Source organism: Aethalodelphis obliquidens, unplaced genomic scaffold (genome assembly GCF_003676395.1).
Source record: "Aethalodelphis obliquidens isolate GAN/ISIS:26980383/991018 unplaced genomic scaffold, ASM367639v1 scaffold72, whole genome shotgun sequence".
In the NCBI taxonomy this organism is placed as follows: domain Eukaryota; kingdom Metazoa; phylum Chordata; class Mammalia; order Artiodactyla; family Delphinidae; genus Aethalodelphis; species Aethalodelphis obliquidens.
The window spans coordinates 9059785-9075375 of NW_020838016.1; the positions used below are offsets into that span (position 1 = coordinate 9059785).

Consider the following 15591-nt stretch of genomic DNA (forward strand, 5'->3'; position numbering starts at 1 on the left):
TCTAATTCTACTTCTCTCATGAAATCCAAATTAACACCCTAAGGTTATTATATTAGCCTACTAAGGAGTTCTTAATGACCTACTTTTAACGATGGAATACACACAATGAAACCTTCCTCAGAAACATCAGGAACCTCACTTGTTTAAGTAAAAGTTAATAAAAAGACAAACTGCTATCCACATCTTACAGGGTTGTTTTTCAACTAATATTTTTAAAGCAAACAAAACAATACTTCAGGATCACTTCATTTAGTTATTCTTATTTATTTCTTTCACATACATTTATTAAATGCCTCTTGGGTGCCAGGCCCTGTTCTAGATGTTGGTGAATTGAGCAATGAATTCCTGCCTTCGTGGGGGTTACTTCCTAGTGAAAGACAGACAGACAGTAACAGCAAACCAACAATAGACAGACGGTAAACTAACAACTTCAAAAAGAAGGAAAATATATACTATTGTGTATCAGATGGGGATTATACTTAAGGGAAAAGTAAAGCAAAATAAGGAGATAGTGTGTGTATGTTGGGGGCTGGGGGCTGCAATTTTAGTTAGGGCTGCCAGGGAAAGCTGTATTAAGAAGGGACATTTGAGTGAAGACCCAAAGGAGCGAGGGAGCAAGCCATGTAAATATCTGTGAATGCACATTCCATGTAAATGGAACAGCAAGTGCAGAGGCCGTAAGGCTGGAGCCTACCTGGTGTGTTCTAGTGACAGTAAGGCGGCCAGCATGGCTGGAATGGGGTGAGAGAAAACGGGAAAGTAATAAGACAAGAAGTAAGCATGGAGGGCAGGGGACCTTTAGTTTTTAACTCTGTTGAGATGGAAAAGCATCGGAGAATTTTAAGCAGAGGAATGACCTGATCTGACCCACATTTTAACAGGACCATTCCAGCTCTAAGTTGAAAACAGACTGGAGGGGAGGCAAGGGCAGAAGCGGGGAGACCAATTAGGGACTTTTCTCTGGAAAGATTAAACAGCCTTTCAGCAGACGCAGGACACCCAGCAATGAGGGTGAGGCGAGAAGCTGGAGAGAGGAGGAGTAAGGAAAATTCTACACATTTGGGATTCAGCCTTTCCCTTCACCCAAGCCTTCTTTGTCTGCCTTGCTTCCAGAAGGCTGATAGCCATGTAGAGGACTGGGGTATTCTTTGAGAAACTGAATAGCCCCAGAGAAAGGAATTCCAGATGCTAACAGCTGGACACTCCCTCACCATTCAAAGAAGCCTAGCAGGTAAGCAAGCCCTGCACATACACAGGAGCTTCCTGTCAGCCTTTGGAATCCTCGTGGTTCACTGTGAACAGAAATCTGAGAATCTCCAGACACGTGAGGCAATTCTCCAACACAGGAAACCACACCTGAAACAAAGAGAATGAAAGAACCCTGAAGATATACAGACAATGCAGAAAATTTTAAAAAGAAATTAGTTATAACACCCTCAGTAAAACAGAAGATAATGTATCTATAAAATAAGAACAGGCTGCTATGAAAAAAGATTAGAAAAAAATTTTTAAGTTCTTAGAAAGTGAAAATGATAGCTAAAATAAAAACTTCAAAACAAATGTTGAAAAATGAAGTCAAGAAAGTCTTCAGAAAGTAGAACAAAAGATAGGGAGATGGGGCTTCCTTGGTGGCGCAGTGGTTGAGAGTCCGCCTGCCGATGCAGGGGACATGGGTTCGTGCCCCGGTCCGGGAAGATCCCATGCTGCGGAGTGGCTGGGCCCGTGAGCCATGGCCACTGAGCCTGCGCATCCAGAGCCTGTGCTCCACAACGGGAGAGGCCACAACAGTGAGAGGCCCGCGTACCACAAAAAAGAAAAAAAAAAGATAGGGAGATGAAAAACTGGTGAGAAAATATGAGCAACAGGATCAGTCTAAGAGCACCAGTATCTAACTCGTAGTTTCAGAAAGAGAGAACAGAGAAAAGTGACAAAAGGGAATTATCAAAGGAATAAATGGAGAACTTTCCCAGAACCAAGGGACATAAATCTGCATACTGAAAGAGCCCCCTGAGTCTTCAGCACAGTGCATGATAATCATGGCATTTCAGAATGCTAGGAATAAAGGGGAGATCCTAACAACATATGAAAAGAAAGAAGACTGCACACAAAGGACTGGGAGTCAGAAGGACCTCAGGCTTTCTAACTGAAAGCTAGAGGCAAGGAGCACGGCCATGGCAGCTCTGTGAGAACTCTGCACATTTCCAGCTCCTCACCAAGCGCGAGCATAAACTAAAGATGTTTTCAGCTCGCAAGGACTCAAACTCCGTACGTCCTCTATATCCATTCTCAGGAGGCTTCCAGAGAAGATGCTTGAGCAAAATGAGGGAATAAATCACAAAGACAAAGAATGCAGAATCCAGAAATCAGGAGAATCGATACAGAAAAGTAGAAAAGGGAGTCCCAAGAGATGGTTGAGGGTCAGGCCTAGTCCAGATGGGTCAGAAAAATGGAGGACTCTGGAAATGGGGAGTATAGCATTAAAAACGGAATTAATAAAGCATTGGAAATGCTTAAGTATTTTGAAAGAAATGACGATATGTATGTGAGAAATAAAAGAAATTGGGGGAAATATTTCTAATAGGTACATAAAAAAACTATGCAAATGAAAAAAAGAGCAACTATTAAATCAGGCAAAAGAAAGTTATGTAAGAAAAAGAAACACTGTGAACAAAACATGTATGATCACACCAATGAATCTAATGTGTTGATTTAACTAAAACTTGTGATGTATCTCTATTGAAAGGTTTGCTGAAAGTGACAATAGTAAATATGTAAAAATTTAAATGGAAATATTGATAAATAATATAGAAGTACTTTGAAGTAAGGCAGTAAACATGAAAAACAGCTGAATGAGTTGAAAGTGGTTGTCTCTTAGAGAAGAGTGCTGCGGATGCTGAGGTGGGAGGGGGAGGGTCTGCTGATTTTCATTATAAACTTTTTAATCCCTATTTAATTGTTTAGTTATGTGTATGCATTGTTTTGATCGAAATATTTTTAGGGAATTGAAACGTGCATGGCTTTCTCACCATGCCATTCATTGTTCTGTAACTCCATCTCAATATCTAATTACTATCTTTTTTTTTTTTTTTTTTTTTGCGGTACGCGGGCCTCTCACTGCTGTGGTCTCCCCCGTTGCGGAGCACAGGCTCCGGACGCGCAGGCTCAGCGGCCATGGCTCACGGGCCCAGCCGCTCCATGGCATGTGGGATCTTCCCGGACCGGGGCACGAACCCGTGTCCCCTGCATCCGCAGGCAGACTCTCAACCACTGCACCACCAGGGAAACCCTACCTAAACTCTTTATGAAGCTGTGCTACCTCTTGGGGGGGTAATTGTTTACATATGCTTACTCTCTACTATATAAAGTTGAACTTCCTTTTTTCTTTTTTTCTATTTATGATTTCCTGTTCATTTTTTCACAGGCTAAAAACTGAATATGGACACCATATAACCATATGGATTCTATCTATTTCCATGGCCATGCCTGGAAATATATTGCTTGTTCTATAATATTTTTCACTGTAACCAAACCCCTTTCAAGTTCTAAAATTTGATAAGACTCTTTTATGAACGTTTAAAGTAGTGTTAGTTCTGTCACGCTTGTCATTTTCTAAAATGTGGGTTTCACAAGTATGCCTTAGTAAAAATAAGTGGGATTCTTCTCTTGTGCATGTGAAATTTATAATTTGAAGGAAGTCATGATCTTTAAGAAAGAAAGACTCTTCTTTCATAAATATATCTATGGTTGGGAACAATAGGAATTTGGGGAAATAATAACCATTTTCTAAAAGACAACATCCCTAAAAATGGGGATCTTCTCCCAAATGAGGAAACTTCTGCTCACTCTACCCCCTACCCTCATTACGATTTCAGACAGCTCCATGGGAAATGCAAGAGGTGTCATTGATCAATGTATGGATGATAAATTGGATTTGTTAAATTGTACATGATGCAGGGATAAAAAGCATAGATTGGGCAACTAGATGAACCAGAATTCTCTGTGGAAACCTGCTGCTTTACAGGTGACTTTGGGCAGGTCAGTTAACCTCACTGTGCCTCAGTTTCTCCTTATGTAAGATACAGATAAGAATAGCACCTATTTCATTTGGTGAGCATTGAATGAGGTAACACATCTCAAGTATTTTAGGACAATACCTGTTTCATAGTATGTTTTCAAAAAATACTAATGGCTGGTATTAGTGTTGTTAGAATTGATGATTCCAGTTATTTCATTTAGAATAGCTACACAAGAACAATAGAAAAAAAAACACTTAAGATCTCTCCATTTTGAAGTTAAAAACAAAAACTGTCATTCATTCTATGTACAATGTAACAATTGCTGGCAAGTTCCAGGCACCAAACTAATTGTAGAGGTGAGGATGACTACAGTAAATTATGTCCACTCTTGAGGATCTTAGCATCTAGCAAGGAAGAGAAGATCCTCATACATTAAAAGTAAACATTAGAGCATGAGTTGAAACAGTATAAATCGTTAGTCAGGGTAAGGAAGCCTATAGGGTAGTGACATCAATTTGACAAATCTCTAGAACTTATATATCCAATGTGTGAGGCTTCCTGAGAAATTGTTTCCACTCAAAAAAATAATAATAATAACTTTTTAAAGATTTGCCACCGACATCCACTGGTTGGGAGTGTAAAATCTGTGCTTATTTAGGGGTCTTTTGGCAATGTCTATCAAAGTGAAGAATACATGGCCTTAACGCAGGCATACTACTTCTGGAAATGTACTATATATATATATATATATATATATATATATATATTCTCACATATGTGCAAGGAAATATGTATAAAGATGTTCACTGCAGCACTATTAATTATACATTGGAAACAACTAAATGTCTCTCAACTGGTTCTCAGAGAAATAAATCACAGGAAATGTATATAGTGGAATTCTATGCAGCCATGAAGAAGAATAATGTGGATATGAAAGTGCTTATATGGAGACATGCCCTAGTCATACTACTGAACAAAAAGAGCAGCCTGGAGAATAAAATGTGACAATTTCACATTAGCAATGAATTAATATGAGTCAGCAACTTCACTTCTGGGTTTGCTGCAGAAAAGAGAGTAGGGCGCGAGAGGAGGGTCCCATCCCAGGTCTCAGGTGAGTCCCTGGAATGGCCGCCAAGTGTGGGTTCTTGGCTTCACACAGGAAAGAATTAAAGAGTGAGCCATAGTAAAGTGAAAGAAGGTTTATTCAGGGAGATACACACTCCACAGACAGAGTGTGGCATCTCGGAAGGCAAGAGAGGCAAGAGGGTATGGGGCTGTCAGTTTTTATTGGGGTGGGTAATTTCATAGGCTAATGAGTGGGAGATTATTCTAGCCATTTTGGGGAAGGGGTGAGGATTTCCAGTAACTGGGCCACTGCTCACTTTCTGACCTTTTGTGGTCGTCCTTGTAACTGCCATGGAAGCTGGGGTGTGTCATTTAGTGTGCTGATGTGCTACAATGAGCATATACTGATGCTCAAGGTCAAGTAGAACTGACTCAGCCATCTTGGACCTATTTGGTTCTAATCAGTTTATGTCGTGCCCTTGGGCTATGTCATTCTTTTTTTTTTTTTTTTTTTTTTGTGGTAAGCAGGCCTCCCACTGTTGTGGCCTCTCCCGTTGCGCAGCACAGGCTCCGGACGCGCAGGCCCAGCGGCCATGGCTCACGGGCCCAGCCGCTCCGCAGCATGTGGGATCTTCCCGGACCGGGGCACGAACCCGTGTCCCCTGCATCGGCGGACTCTCAACCGCTGCGCAACCAGGGAAGCCCTATGTCATTCTTTTAAAGGTTGTGCCCTACCCACTTCCTGTCTCGGGTTTATATCCAAAAGAACTGAAAGCAGGATCAGGAAGAGATAACTGTACACCTATGTTCATAAAAGCATTATCCACAATAATCAAATGATGGAAGCAACCCATGTGTCCACTGATGGATGAATAGATAAGCAAAATGTGGTAAATACATACAATGGAATATTATTCAGTCTTAGAAGGGAAGGAAATTTTGACACATGCTACAACATGTATGAACCTGGAGGACATTATGCTAAGTAAACCAGTTACAAAAAGACAAATACTATATAATTCCAATTATATGAGGTACCTAGATTACTCAAACTTAGAAACAGAAAGGAGAATGGTGGCTGCCAGAGGGAGGAGGGGGAAATGGTGAGTTGTTTAATGGGTACAGTTTCAGTTTTGGAAGATAAAAAAGTTCTGGACATTGGTTGATAGCAATGTGAATGTACTTAATACTACTGAACTGTACACTTAAAAATGGTTATGATGGTAAACTTTATGTTATGTGTATTTTACCACAGTTAAAAAGTTTTTAAATGAGTTGATGTGTTATGTGTCTGCAGTACATACGTAGCAATTTCTGGAGAGTCCATTAACAGTACTTGCTTTTTTTTCCATTGGATACTCATTTTCCTATTTTAAGGTTTTTATCATTTATGAGCTGTCAATTTAAAAACCTTAAAATTGTTTGATAAACATCAGCAACAGCACTTTTGGGTTGTTATGCGACCTGATGCCAAAAGAGTGAATTAAGTGCTATGGTTTTTCTGGGAGGAATGAATAAATAGTGGCAAAGAGTGGTCAGTACGGACACAAAGATAAGTGAATTTTTCCTCATTTCAGAAGCAATGTAGCCGGAGCAGGAAGGGAGACGTTCTGACCAATTTCAGAGATGTTACAATGTGAGGGGCAAAAAACCCCGACAGTCCAGGGTGTGTTTGGATGACTGAGACGACTAATCTGATGACAGTCTCAGTGAGGAGTGCTTAGGGATGACTACTGGAAAAGTAGACTGGGGCTATATGGTGGCAGGATTTAAGGGACCAACTGGCACATTTAGATTTTGTTCTAGTGATAATGCAGGGCCACGGAACATTTTGAGCAGCAGAGTGCCAAGTGGAAAAGTGGACAGAGGAAAATTAAACAGGCACTTTAGATTGAATGCTAGAGTGGGGAGGAGAGACAGGAAGGAAGTCAGGCCACAGTAATCCAGGGGCAGGGTGATCAGGTTCAGATTCAGCATGGGCATGTGCCATTTCTCCTTCTTAATCATCCTCTAGCCTTTCATGTGAGGTCCCTCCTTTTCTCTTTCAGACTGCCCAGTTCCCACCAACGGGGGGCATTTTATCCTCATCTGGTTCCAGCCTTCTTTTAACTATCTAGCATTTATAGCCATCTCTAGTCAGATGTGTGATAGCTTAATTGAATGAAATGTGTTTTGGATGGTTCATCTAGGTTTGTTTACAGGTATTTTTGTCTGGCTCATAAAGTTACTGTGGTCAGATTTACATCTGCCACCACTATTACTGCTCTGTTCAAGCTGACAGCCTCGCAGAGGTCTGCTTTCTCCATTCACTTCCTGGTCTCCAAGGCCTCCCATCTCTGCCCAGTTCAAATTTCACCTCTTCCATGGGGCTTTCCCTCACTACATCCGTCCTGAGGAATGTTTCTGTCCCTCACAGCACCTAACTGCACCACTCAATGAACAGCACACATTAGCATCTAGCCAAATGTGACCATGTGTCCACATTTATATTTTTACATATATAACTATGTAAATGCATAAGCATCCCTGTTCCTCTGCCAGATTTCTGGAGTTTGGGTAGTCCTGGCCCAGGCACAAGGCCTGACATCAGGAGATGAAGGGATGATTAGGCCCAGTAAGAAGAGGTGGGAGGCTGAGTCCCAAACCTGACACAGCAGGTGTCCACCACTAGGTGGTAGTGGTAATCAAGCATCTTCTTCCGCTCTCTGTGCCTCAGATTTCTTATCTCTTATCTTTTAAACAGAGATGTTATCTGCTTTACTTGGCACAACATAATAATAAGACCCTGGGCTAGCAACAGAAGAACGCTGGTTTCCAAACTGTCACCTTCACGGAAGGGCAGTGTGCTCTTTAAGTTACTCACTTTTCTGGACCTCATTATTCCTACGTATAAAAGGAGGTTAAACTAGATCAGAGGTTCTCCGAGTATAGTCCCCAGGGTTCCTGGGATCCTTTCAGGGGACCAACAAGGTCAAAACTATTTGGATAACAATATTCACAGCTATTTCTCTTCACTCTTTCTTGTGAGTGCACGATATTCCTGTTCTAAGGATAACTTGTAATGGGTTTCTTACTGTTATTTTTAAATAAATACATTTAAATTTTTTCCTGTTTTCTTAAAAAGGAAATATATACGTATGATTGTGTATATGTATACATCCATCCTACAAAAACAAAAGTTCTTTAATGTCCTAATAATTTTTAAGTGTAAAGAGGTCGCGAGACCATAAAGTTTCAGAACCGTTGAACCAGATTCCTAGACCGTCATTCATTCACTCAACAAATAACTGCCCCTCCTGAGGCTGCATTTTTTACATACCGAGGAGATGGTGGTGATCAAGACGTGGAGCCCGCTCCGATGCCGTTTACATTTGGGAGGGAGGAGGCAAACGAATATATCAAGACAACTTCTGAGAGCGGTAAGTGTCATGAAGGCATAAAGCAGGACACGTGTTTCATGCGCAGTGGAACCCTCCATTGTGCTGAGTCGGTCCCGGGCCCCTCAGGCCCCTGAGCTGGCCAGGCGCGGGGTCGCTGATACCCCGGGACACCGAGACACCCAAGCACCGGGAAGCCGCGGGCGCTGACGTACCGTGACGTCACTCGGCCGCGCCAGCCAATCGCGGGCGGCCCCAGTCCTGGGCCGGCGGTGGCCCGCGGCCTGCGGGAGGCGCTGTGGCCCGTCGGGCGGCCCCGCGGAGCCGCCATAGCCTCCCGCCTCCCGCGACCCAACGTCTCCGCCGCCGGCCTCGCGCCGCCGCCATGGCCGACGTGGAAGACGGCGAGGAGCCCTGCGCCCTGTCCTCTCACTCCGGGAGCGCAGGATCCAAGTCGGGAGGCGACAAAATGTTCTCTCTCAAGAAGTGGAACGCCGTGGCCATGTGGAGCTGGGACGTGGAGTGCGATACGTGCGCCATCTGTAGGGTCCAGGTGATGGGTAAGCGCTGCACGCGAGGCCCGGGCCGCGCTGCGGCCTCCGCGGGCCCGGCTCCGGGCGTAGGGGACAGACCGAGCCTCGGAGAGACTGTTCCTGGAGGAGTGGGGGCGGGTCGCCCTGCCCCGGTGCCCGGGGACCGCGGGCCACGCCCGAGCTGTCGCCGGTCAGAGGGCTGCGGCCGCCGCCAGGGGCCGTGGGGTCGTTCAGCAGGCGCCCAGCGCTGGGGACTGGTATTCTGGGGAAAGAAATGGGTGGTAAGCAGTGCAGTTAAACAAGGTAATTTCAGGTAATGATGGGTGTGATCACAACAATAAAAGTAGGCGATTTGATGGGAGCTGAGAGGAACCACTTCGGTTTGTGTGGCCAGCTACGGCACCCTTTTCAAAAAGATCGCAGAGAGGTCAGGGTCAAGGCCCTGAGTCAGCGGGTCACTAAAGTGGTTCTGGTCACACACAACAAAGTGATGCTCTGGAGTCATCTTCCACAAAAACGACCCCTAGCCGTGCTCTGAGGAGGCGCAGGGAAGAAAAATGTTCCTAGCCGTTGCCTTTCTGGATGGGCTACTGTTCTGCTGGCTTTTAAAGCTGGATGATTCGAGACTGGTCAGATAGCACTCGCTTGGCTTGAACGGGAAGGATGTAAGCCCTTTTATTCAGAAACATAAAACTTCATCTCCTTCGTGGTCCCTTCCTATCATAGGATGCCATTTCTTGGAGAAGACAGTGCCCTGAAGTCAGACCTTTATGGAAAACCCTCTTTTACAAATAACTGTTACTTCTTTCTATGATATTTTTAATAAAAATATTGAACCAAGTGAAACCTTTTAGAACAGCTTCATCTCGTTATGTTTTATATGGTTTATGTTTTAAGATCTCCGACCACCTTGAAGAAGAGGTGCTCTTGAAATGCACGTTATGTTTTTAAATAGGGCATTTAAAACTCCTGCATTTAAGAGCATCTCCCGTTGCGGAGCACAGGCTCCAGACGCGCAGGCTCAGCGGCCATGGCTCACGGGCCCAGCCGCTTCGCGGCATGTGGGATTTTCCCGGACCGGGGCACGAACCCATGTCCCCTGCATCGGCAGACGGACTCTCAACCACTGCGCCACCAGGGAAGCCTTAAATGTTGTTTCTTGAAGGTAATTGGAGAACACTGAGGTTTCTATAGTTTGAAATCTTTGTGTCTTGCACTGAAAAATGAGAGAATTGGAGAAAATAACTTAAAAATTGCTCTCCCTTCTTGAGGAATGAAAATTGAAACCTACCAGAATCAAGCGATTTCTCAATTTACTGTCTCTGTAGTATGCTCTTATGTTTTTTATTCATAAGGATTTGTTTTAAAGAGAATTTACAACCATGGGATTCAAACATTTTTTACTTTTAAAAGAGCTTGATTTCAGATGTGATCCGCTTATATTGTGTTTTAAAAGTACCTAGTTTATTGGCCTGCAATACAGCTCCCTTGTCCTTCCCCTTTCTTAAAAACTAGAATCATAATTTCCAGTTTGAGTGACATTTTTCACTTATCCGGGCGATTTTTGTTCTTTTGTACGACAAACTGTTAAAAATTTTATCCCCTAAATTTCCTTTAGTTTAAAAAAAAGAATTTCCTAAAAGAACATTTTATTTTTCTCCCTAAAGAAAAATTTTAAAATAGTAAACAGAAATGCAAAATTTAAAATAATGGTTGCAATTTTGCAAGAAATAAACTTCCCTGGGATATTTAAAGTAAGTCAAAGTATGGGCTGTAAATGACTCAGGGTTCACATTAACTTTCTAATTATAGCAAGTATTCTGCTACTGTGGATTAATGTTACAGATTTACAACAGCTGTGCTTTGGGTTCAGGAAAGTTTTCTGGACTAGACCTCTGTATTTTGTTTATGAGGTGTTAAAATCCACTTAGTGGTCAGGTGACAGCAGAAGGAAGTTTGTTTTTTAGCATCATTCTGAAAGGTGTTACTATACTCTTTAGAAATGTGCTGTTTTAGATATTAGGAACATCATCAAAAGAAAATGTTTTCCTTTATCTGCAACGTTAGTCATTTTTAGCCATTTAGGTCAGTTTTTGATAATGAATCTAAATCCAAGCTATAAGCATAATTCAGAGACTTCTAGATTATACAAAGAGCCCACTTAATCCCATGTCCTTTATATTTGGAATTCATCTCACACGCCTAAATGATTGGTTATGACTTCTGGATCTAAGATTTGCCTGCCAGCCCACTCTGATGTAGTTAACACTCTCTTCCTGGGTTTCCACTCTCCCCCCTTCATTCTGAAAGGAGCAGATGGCACAGCGAGCAAGCACTGGTGAGGAAGAGGCGACCAGGTTTGCTAGTGCTGTCAAGTTATGAAGAGCCAGAGTAACCTTCCACAGCTGTATGTTAACGTGGACGTTTGAGCTAACTTTTTGGAGCCTTGTTTTCCTAATTTGTAAAAGAGACAGTTGGGACCATGAACTCTAATTCTGTGATTACACAGAACCAGAGCCATGTCTTCACCCTTATATCATGATCCTTATGATATTTAGTTGTTTGCCTATCTACCTCGCCATTTACTGGTGAGACCAGGGACCCAGACTTGGTCATTTTGGTGTCGGCAGTGTATTACTCTTTGCCCAGAGTAGATACTCAGTAATTGTGGAATTGAAGAAGGCCTCAGGAGGCGGTGGTTGTTTTTAATCCACACTGAAGAGGCCAGGGTGGTGTGTTTTCTTAAGGGTGAGAGCACGCAGAGAGGAGCAAACAAATGCCTGAGCATAATCCAGTGTAAGAAGAGAAGCAGGCTTCAGCTCCACCGTGTTTCTATTTTTACAGAATTATTTTCCTCCAATTTATGTTAAAAACTATTTTTTTCTGTTGGTTTGAACTTCCTTTTACCCAACTTTGACTCCTTTCAGCTAGTGAATGAGTCCATTTCATTGGTTCCTAAAATATTCTATATTACCTCCTTCATCAAACAAATAGTAGTACGGATTCAATTTTGAAAACTTCTAGTATACCCTTTTGGTTCCCATTCCTCATGTTTTCTCCCAGGTAATTTATTAAAATATTTTACTGTTGTCGGGTAAATGCTTTGGGCTCAGAGGGAGCATTTCCTTAAAAAGAAAAAAAGAGAACCTAGTATTTAGGAGTTTTTTACATTTAATTTTTATAGAGATTATACAGTCACATAACTTAAAAACTTGAGAAAGTACACAGTGAAAACTCCTTCCCGTTCCATCCCCTCCCAGGTAAACTTTATTATTAGTTTCTTGGATATCATTCTAGAGTTTCTATCTGTGTGTAAGCAAATACAATATATATGCATGGCTTATTTAAAAGGATGTCTTGAAAATAAACTGCTCATAAGGTTGATCTGTGTGAACATGCCCAGTGAGCTTATAACTCCTAATATAGTGGAGTATAGCATATTTTTCTCTGGTGGTTACATCCAAGGTCTTTTCATCAGAGCTTGTAAAAATAGAGGGTCAGTAACCCTTGTGAAATTGCTCATGGTCATAAGTAAATTAGTAGAGTGCCTTGTACTTTATTCATCTTTAAGCAGTTATGTTCAGATGAGAAATTAATAGTATGAGTCTTTTAATCTACATCTCTAACCCTTTGGGCCTTTATTTGACTTTGAAGTGTATGGGTTTTAAAAATTGCATTCTGAGCATCAGAATGAGAATTGCTGTTTGTTTACTTTTAGATGCCTGTCTTAGATGTCAAGCTGAAAACAAACAAGAGGATTGTGTTGGTATGTTGTAATTTTGTTCTCTTGCTTTTTCAACTGAAGGTTTTCTCTCAGTGGGGATGTTTGAATTTGCAATTAAGATTGACTTTATCAATACACAAAAATAAACTGTAAAGCAGTGATCCATTATTAATATAAAATGTGTTGGTTCTCAAATGGTCTTAATGGAATTAATCTGTAAGTCCTTCAGTTGCTTTAATTGAAGAGAATTGGTTATATTTCTAGACATGGGCATGGTAAACATTTTGATAATCAAAAAAAAATAATTCTTTTCTATTAAGAAGAGTATAAAATAAGGAACTTGCCAAAACATCCTTCAAGTTTTGAGTATGTTACAGGTTAGTTTTGGTCAGTCAGGATTTTATTCTAACAAAGCATTTCAGTATTCAATATTCTTTTATGATCCGGTATTTAACTTTTCTACTGAGGTAAAAACAATTCTAAATCTCAAGATTTTTTTGGATGTAGTTTATAGAAAGTTTGTTAAATTTTATTTACATCTGGGACTACAGAAGTTGTCTTAGGCCAAATATTTAAGCAACTCAAAGGTTTTTATGTCCCAGTTCTGGAGGTCATCACTTCTAGATTGCTATATAAAAGTGTTTAAGGATTTTCCTGAAATGAAAGGTTACCTTTGTGTTTGTGTGGTTTACATACAGCTTCTTAATGATTTATGTAGTTTTGATAAAATCCTGTTTCTTCCTCCCAAAAGACTTAGAATGAGTCCCCTAGCTTCCTACTCCTACAACCAATTTTCACAAAAAGGTTTGTTTCCTGTTTTTTTTTTCCTATTTCTTTTATTGTTCTGTTATAGCTCAGTTGGTCAAGCAAGGGATAAATGAAGCCCATGTTTGAGATTGTATCCCAGATTATGGGTGATTTCCCTTGGTTAAAATTTTTTCTTCGATTCTGTTTGTTTTAAAAATTTTCATTTGGGAATTGTGAGGTGTAGGCCAGCCTTATTTGATCATAGAGAGACCCTTTTCTTGAAAGAGACCTCTCTTTCAAAGCCAGCCACTTTGAAAATTCCATTCTGTTTGTCTGTTTGTCACTGCCTGTGGATGACTTGACACAGATCCTCACCACTTCCAGAAAACAACTCATTAGAGGTACAACTAATAATGTTTAGAAGCCTGTCACCTGTTTATAATAGCCTGCTATGAGCTAAAAACATTTTAAAATTCATTATATCTTGCTAAATAAAAATCAGGAGAACATTTTTCAGTAAAATAAAGACCCACAGGTTTCCAGGGTCAGTGCCTGACTGAGGTAGTCTGGGATCTAAAGAAGGCTAAAGCCTTTTAATCTCCTAACTTGAGAAAGACACCATGTGGAGCTATGTAGGAACTGGGGGCCACCACAGCACCCACAGATTCTAAGCAGTGTTGGAAAGTTCCCAAGCACAGTGGTGTATCTCATTTCTTAAGTGTAATTTACATATGTAAGGTTCCATTTCTTTATAGCTAGAAAAAATTATTTTGACCAGTTAACCATCTTTATTCAAGATTATGAACCCTAATTATTACATAATCTAAAATAAGCTAGAATTTTGAGCTCGGTAATTTAAATTGAAATATGTAATGTCACATATTCTTTTTTTTCTTTCAGTCGTCTGGGGAGAATGTAATCATTCCTTCCATAACTGCTGCATGTCCCTGTGGGTGAAACAGAACAATCGCTGCCCTCTCTGCCAGCAGGACTGGGTGGTCCAAAGAATCGGCAAATGAGAGCAGTGGAAGGTGTTCTTTGTGCAGTTGTTCGGAGCCCTGGTGGATCTTGTTATCAGGTGCCCTACAAAGGCTAGTACTCTCCAGGGGGCTAATTCTTTGAATCGGAGGCGGTGGATCTGCGGTCTTTTGGGACTCATCAGAGGCATGGGTTAGCCTTTTTCAGTTTTATTTGCAGAAATTCTCTACAATTAAGAAGATAATTTATTAAAGATGGTCTTTCCTACCTCTGTGGTATGTGTCTCACACACTGCTTATAAGTGCTATAAAGGAGAGAACTATAAGTTGAACAACGTTTATAATTTACCTACTGATATCCAAGGAGCTATGGAAGCAGTTCCGTTCAGAAGAGAACTTTTTGCATGCTTATGGTTGATCAGTTTAAAAAAAAAAAACAATGTTATAGTAACAAATAAAGTGCAGTTTAAAACCCAACTCTTATCCTTAATCTGTTCCTAATATTTATTTTTGGCAGGGAGGGGGATGATTCATGAAATCTTTATTTGATATTATGAGAATTTAAAGTTTGGACCAGTGAACAGGGTAAATAAAATTTAACCTTTGGTTGTATGAGATTTCAGTGGTGTTCTACATTATCATCCTCTGTCTCTGACTCATCAAGAAAACCTAGATCTGCACTCACCTCACTGTTCAATTACTGAGTGGTAAAGGACAGAAGTATTTTCAAGATCTAGTCATATTGCGTTGTAATTTAACTGTGTTTTAGGTGGAACGTTAATGAGGGGAAAATGTTTACCATTGTAGCATTGGATCAAAAAGTTTATTTTATCACACGATGTTTTAATAAATGGTTTATTCTGTTTACCTCATTTGAATTGTCATTATTGCAATTTTATGCACAACCTTCAACTTAATAAGCTAATTTGTCAAGTGAATGCTTTTGTTTAATTTGAAAAAATATTCATTTGCTCTTTCATTGGTGGTAATAAAATTTTAACTTTATTACCTAGAAACATAAGTGTAAGAAAATACTTAAATTTTATCAAACCAACTCACATTCAGTGGAAGTTATCAAGGAACAATTTGTGAGCCACAATTTATGAACCCATGAATTTTTCCATAATAGAGGCTACTGCTATGCATTTAAAA

The 15591-nt window shown here is 40.8% G+C and overlaps 1 protein-coding gene and 1 long non-coding RNA gene across 3 annotated transcripts; one reads left to right on the forward strand and one right to left on the reverse strand.

Moving 5' to 3' along the window:
* Positions 1-240: 240 nt before the first annotated feature.
* On the reverse strand, positions 241-8580 carry LOC113612135 (uncharacterized). Its single transcript, XR_003429732.1, has 2 exons — positions 8401-8580; positions 241-1356 (listed from the first exon to the last, which is right to left on the reverse strand). It is a non-coding gene; the product is annotated as an uncharacterized LOC113612135 (long non-coding RNA).
* A 126-nt stretch (positions 8581-8706) lies between these two features.
* On the forward strand, positions 8707-15311 carry RNF7 (ring finger protein 7). Of its 2 annotated transcripts, none has more exons than XM_027091767.1 (3): positions 8707-9018; positions 12710-12757; positions 14363-15311. In XM_027091767.1, exons 1-3 carry the CDS (start codon positions 8844-8846, stop codon positions 14479-14481), a joined length of 342 nt encoding a protein of 113 aa, XP_026947568.1. In that variant the 5' UTR covers positions 8707-8843; the 3' UTR covers positions 14482-15311. The 2 variants fall into 2 exon arrangements, with proteins under 2 accessions (XP_026947568.1, XP_026947569.1); XM_027091768.1 differs by having other exon boundaries at positions 8815-9011.
* Positions 15312-15591: the final 280 nt, after the last annotated feature.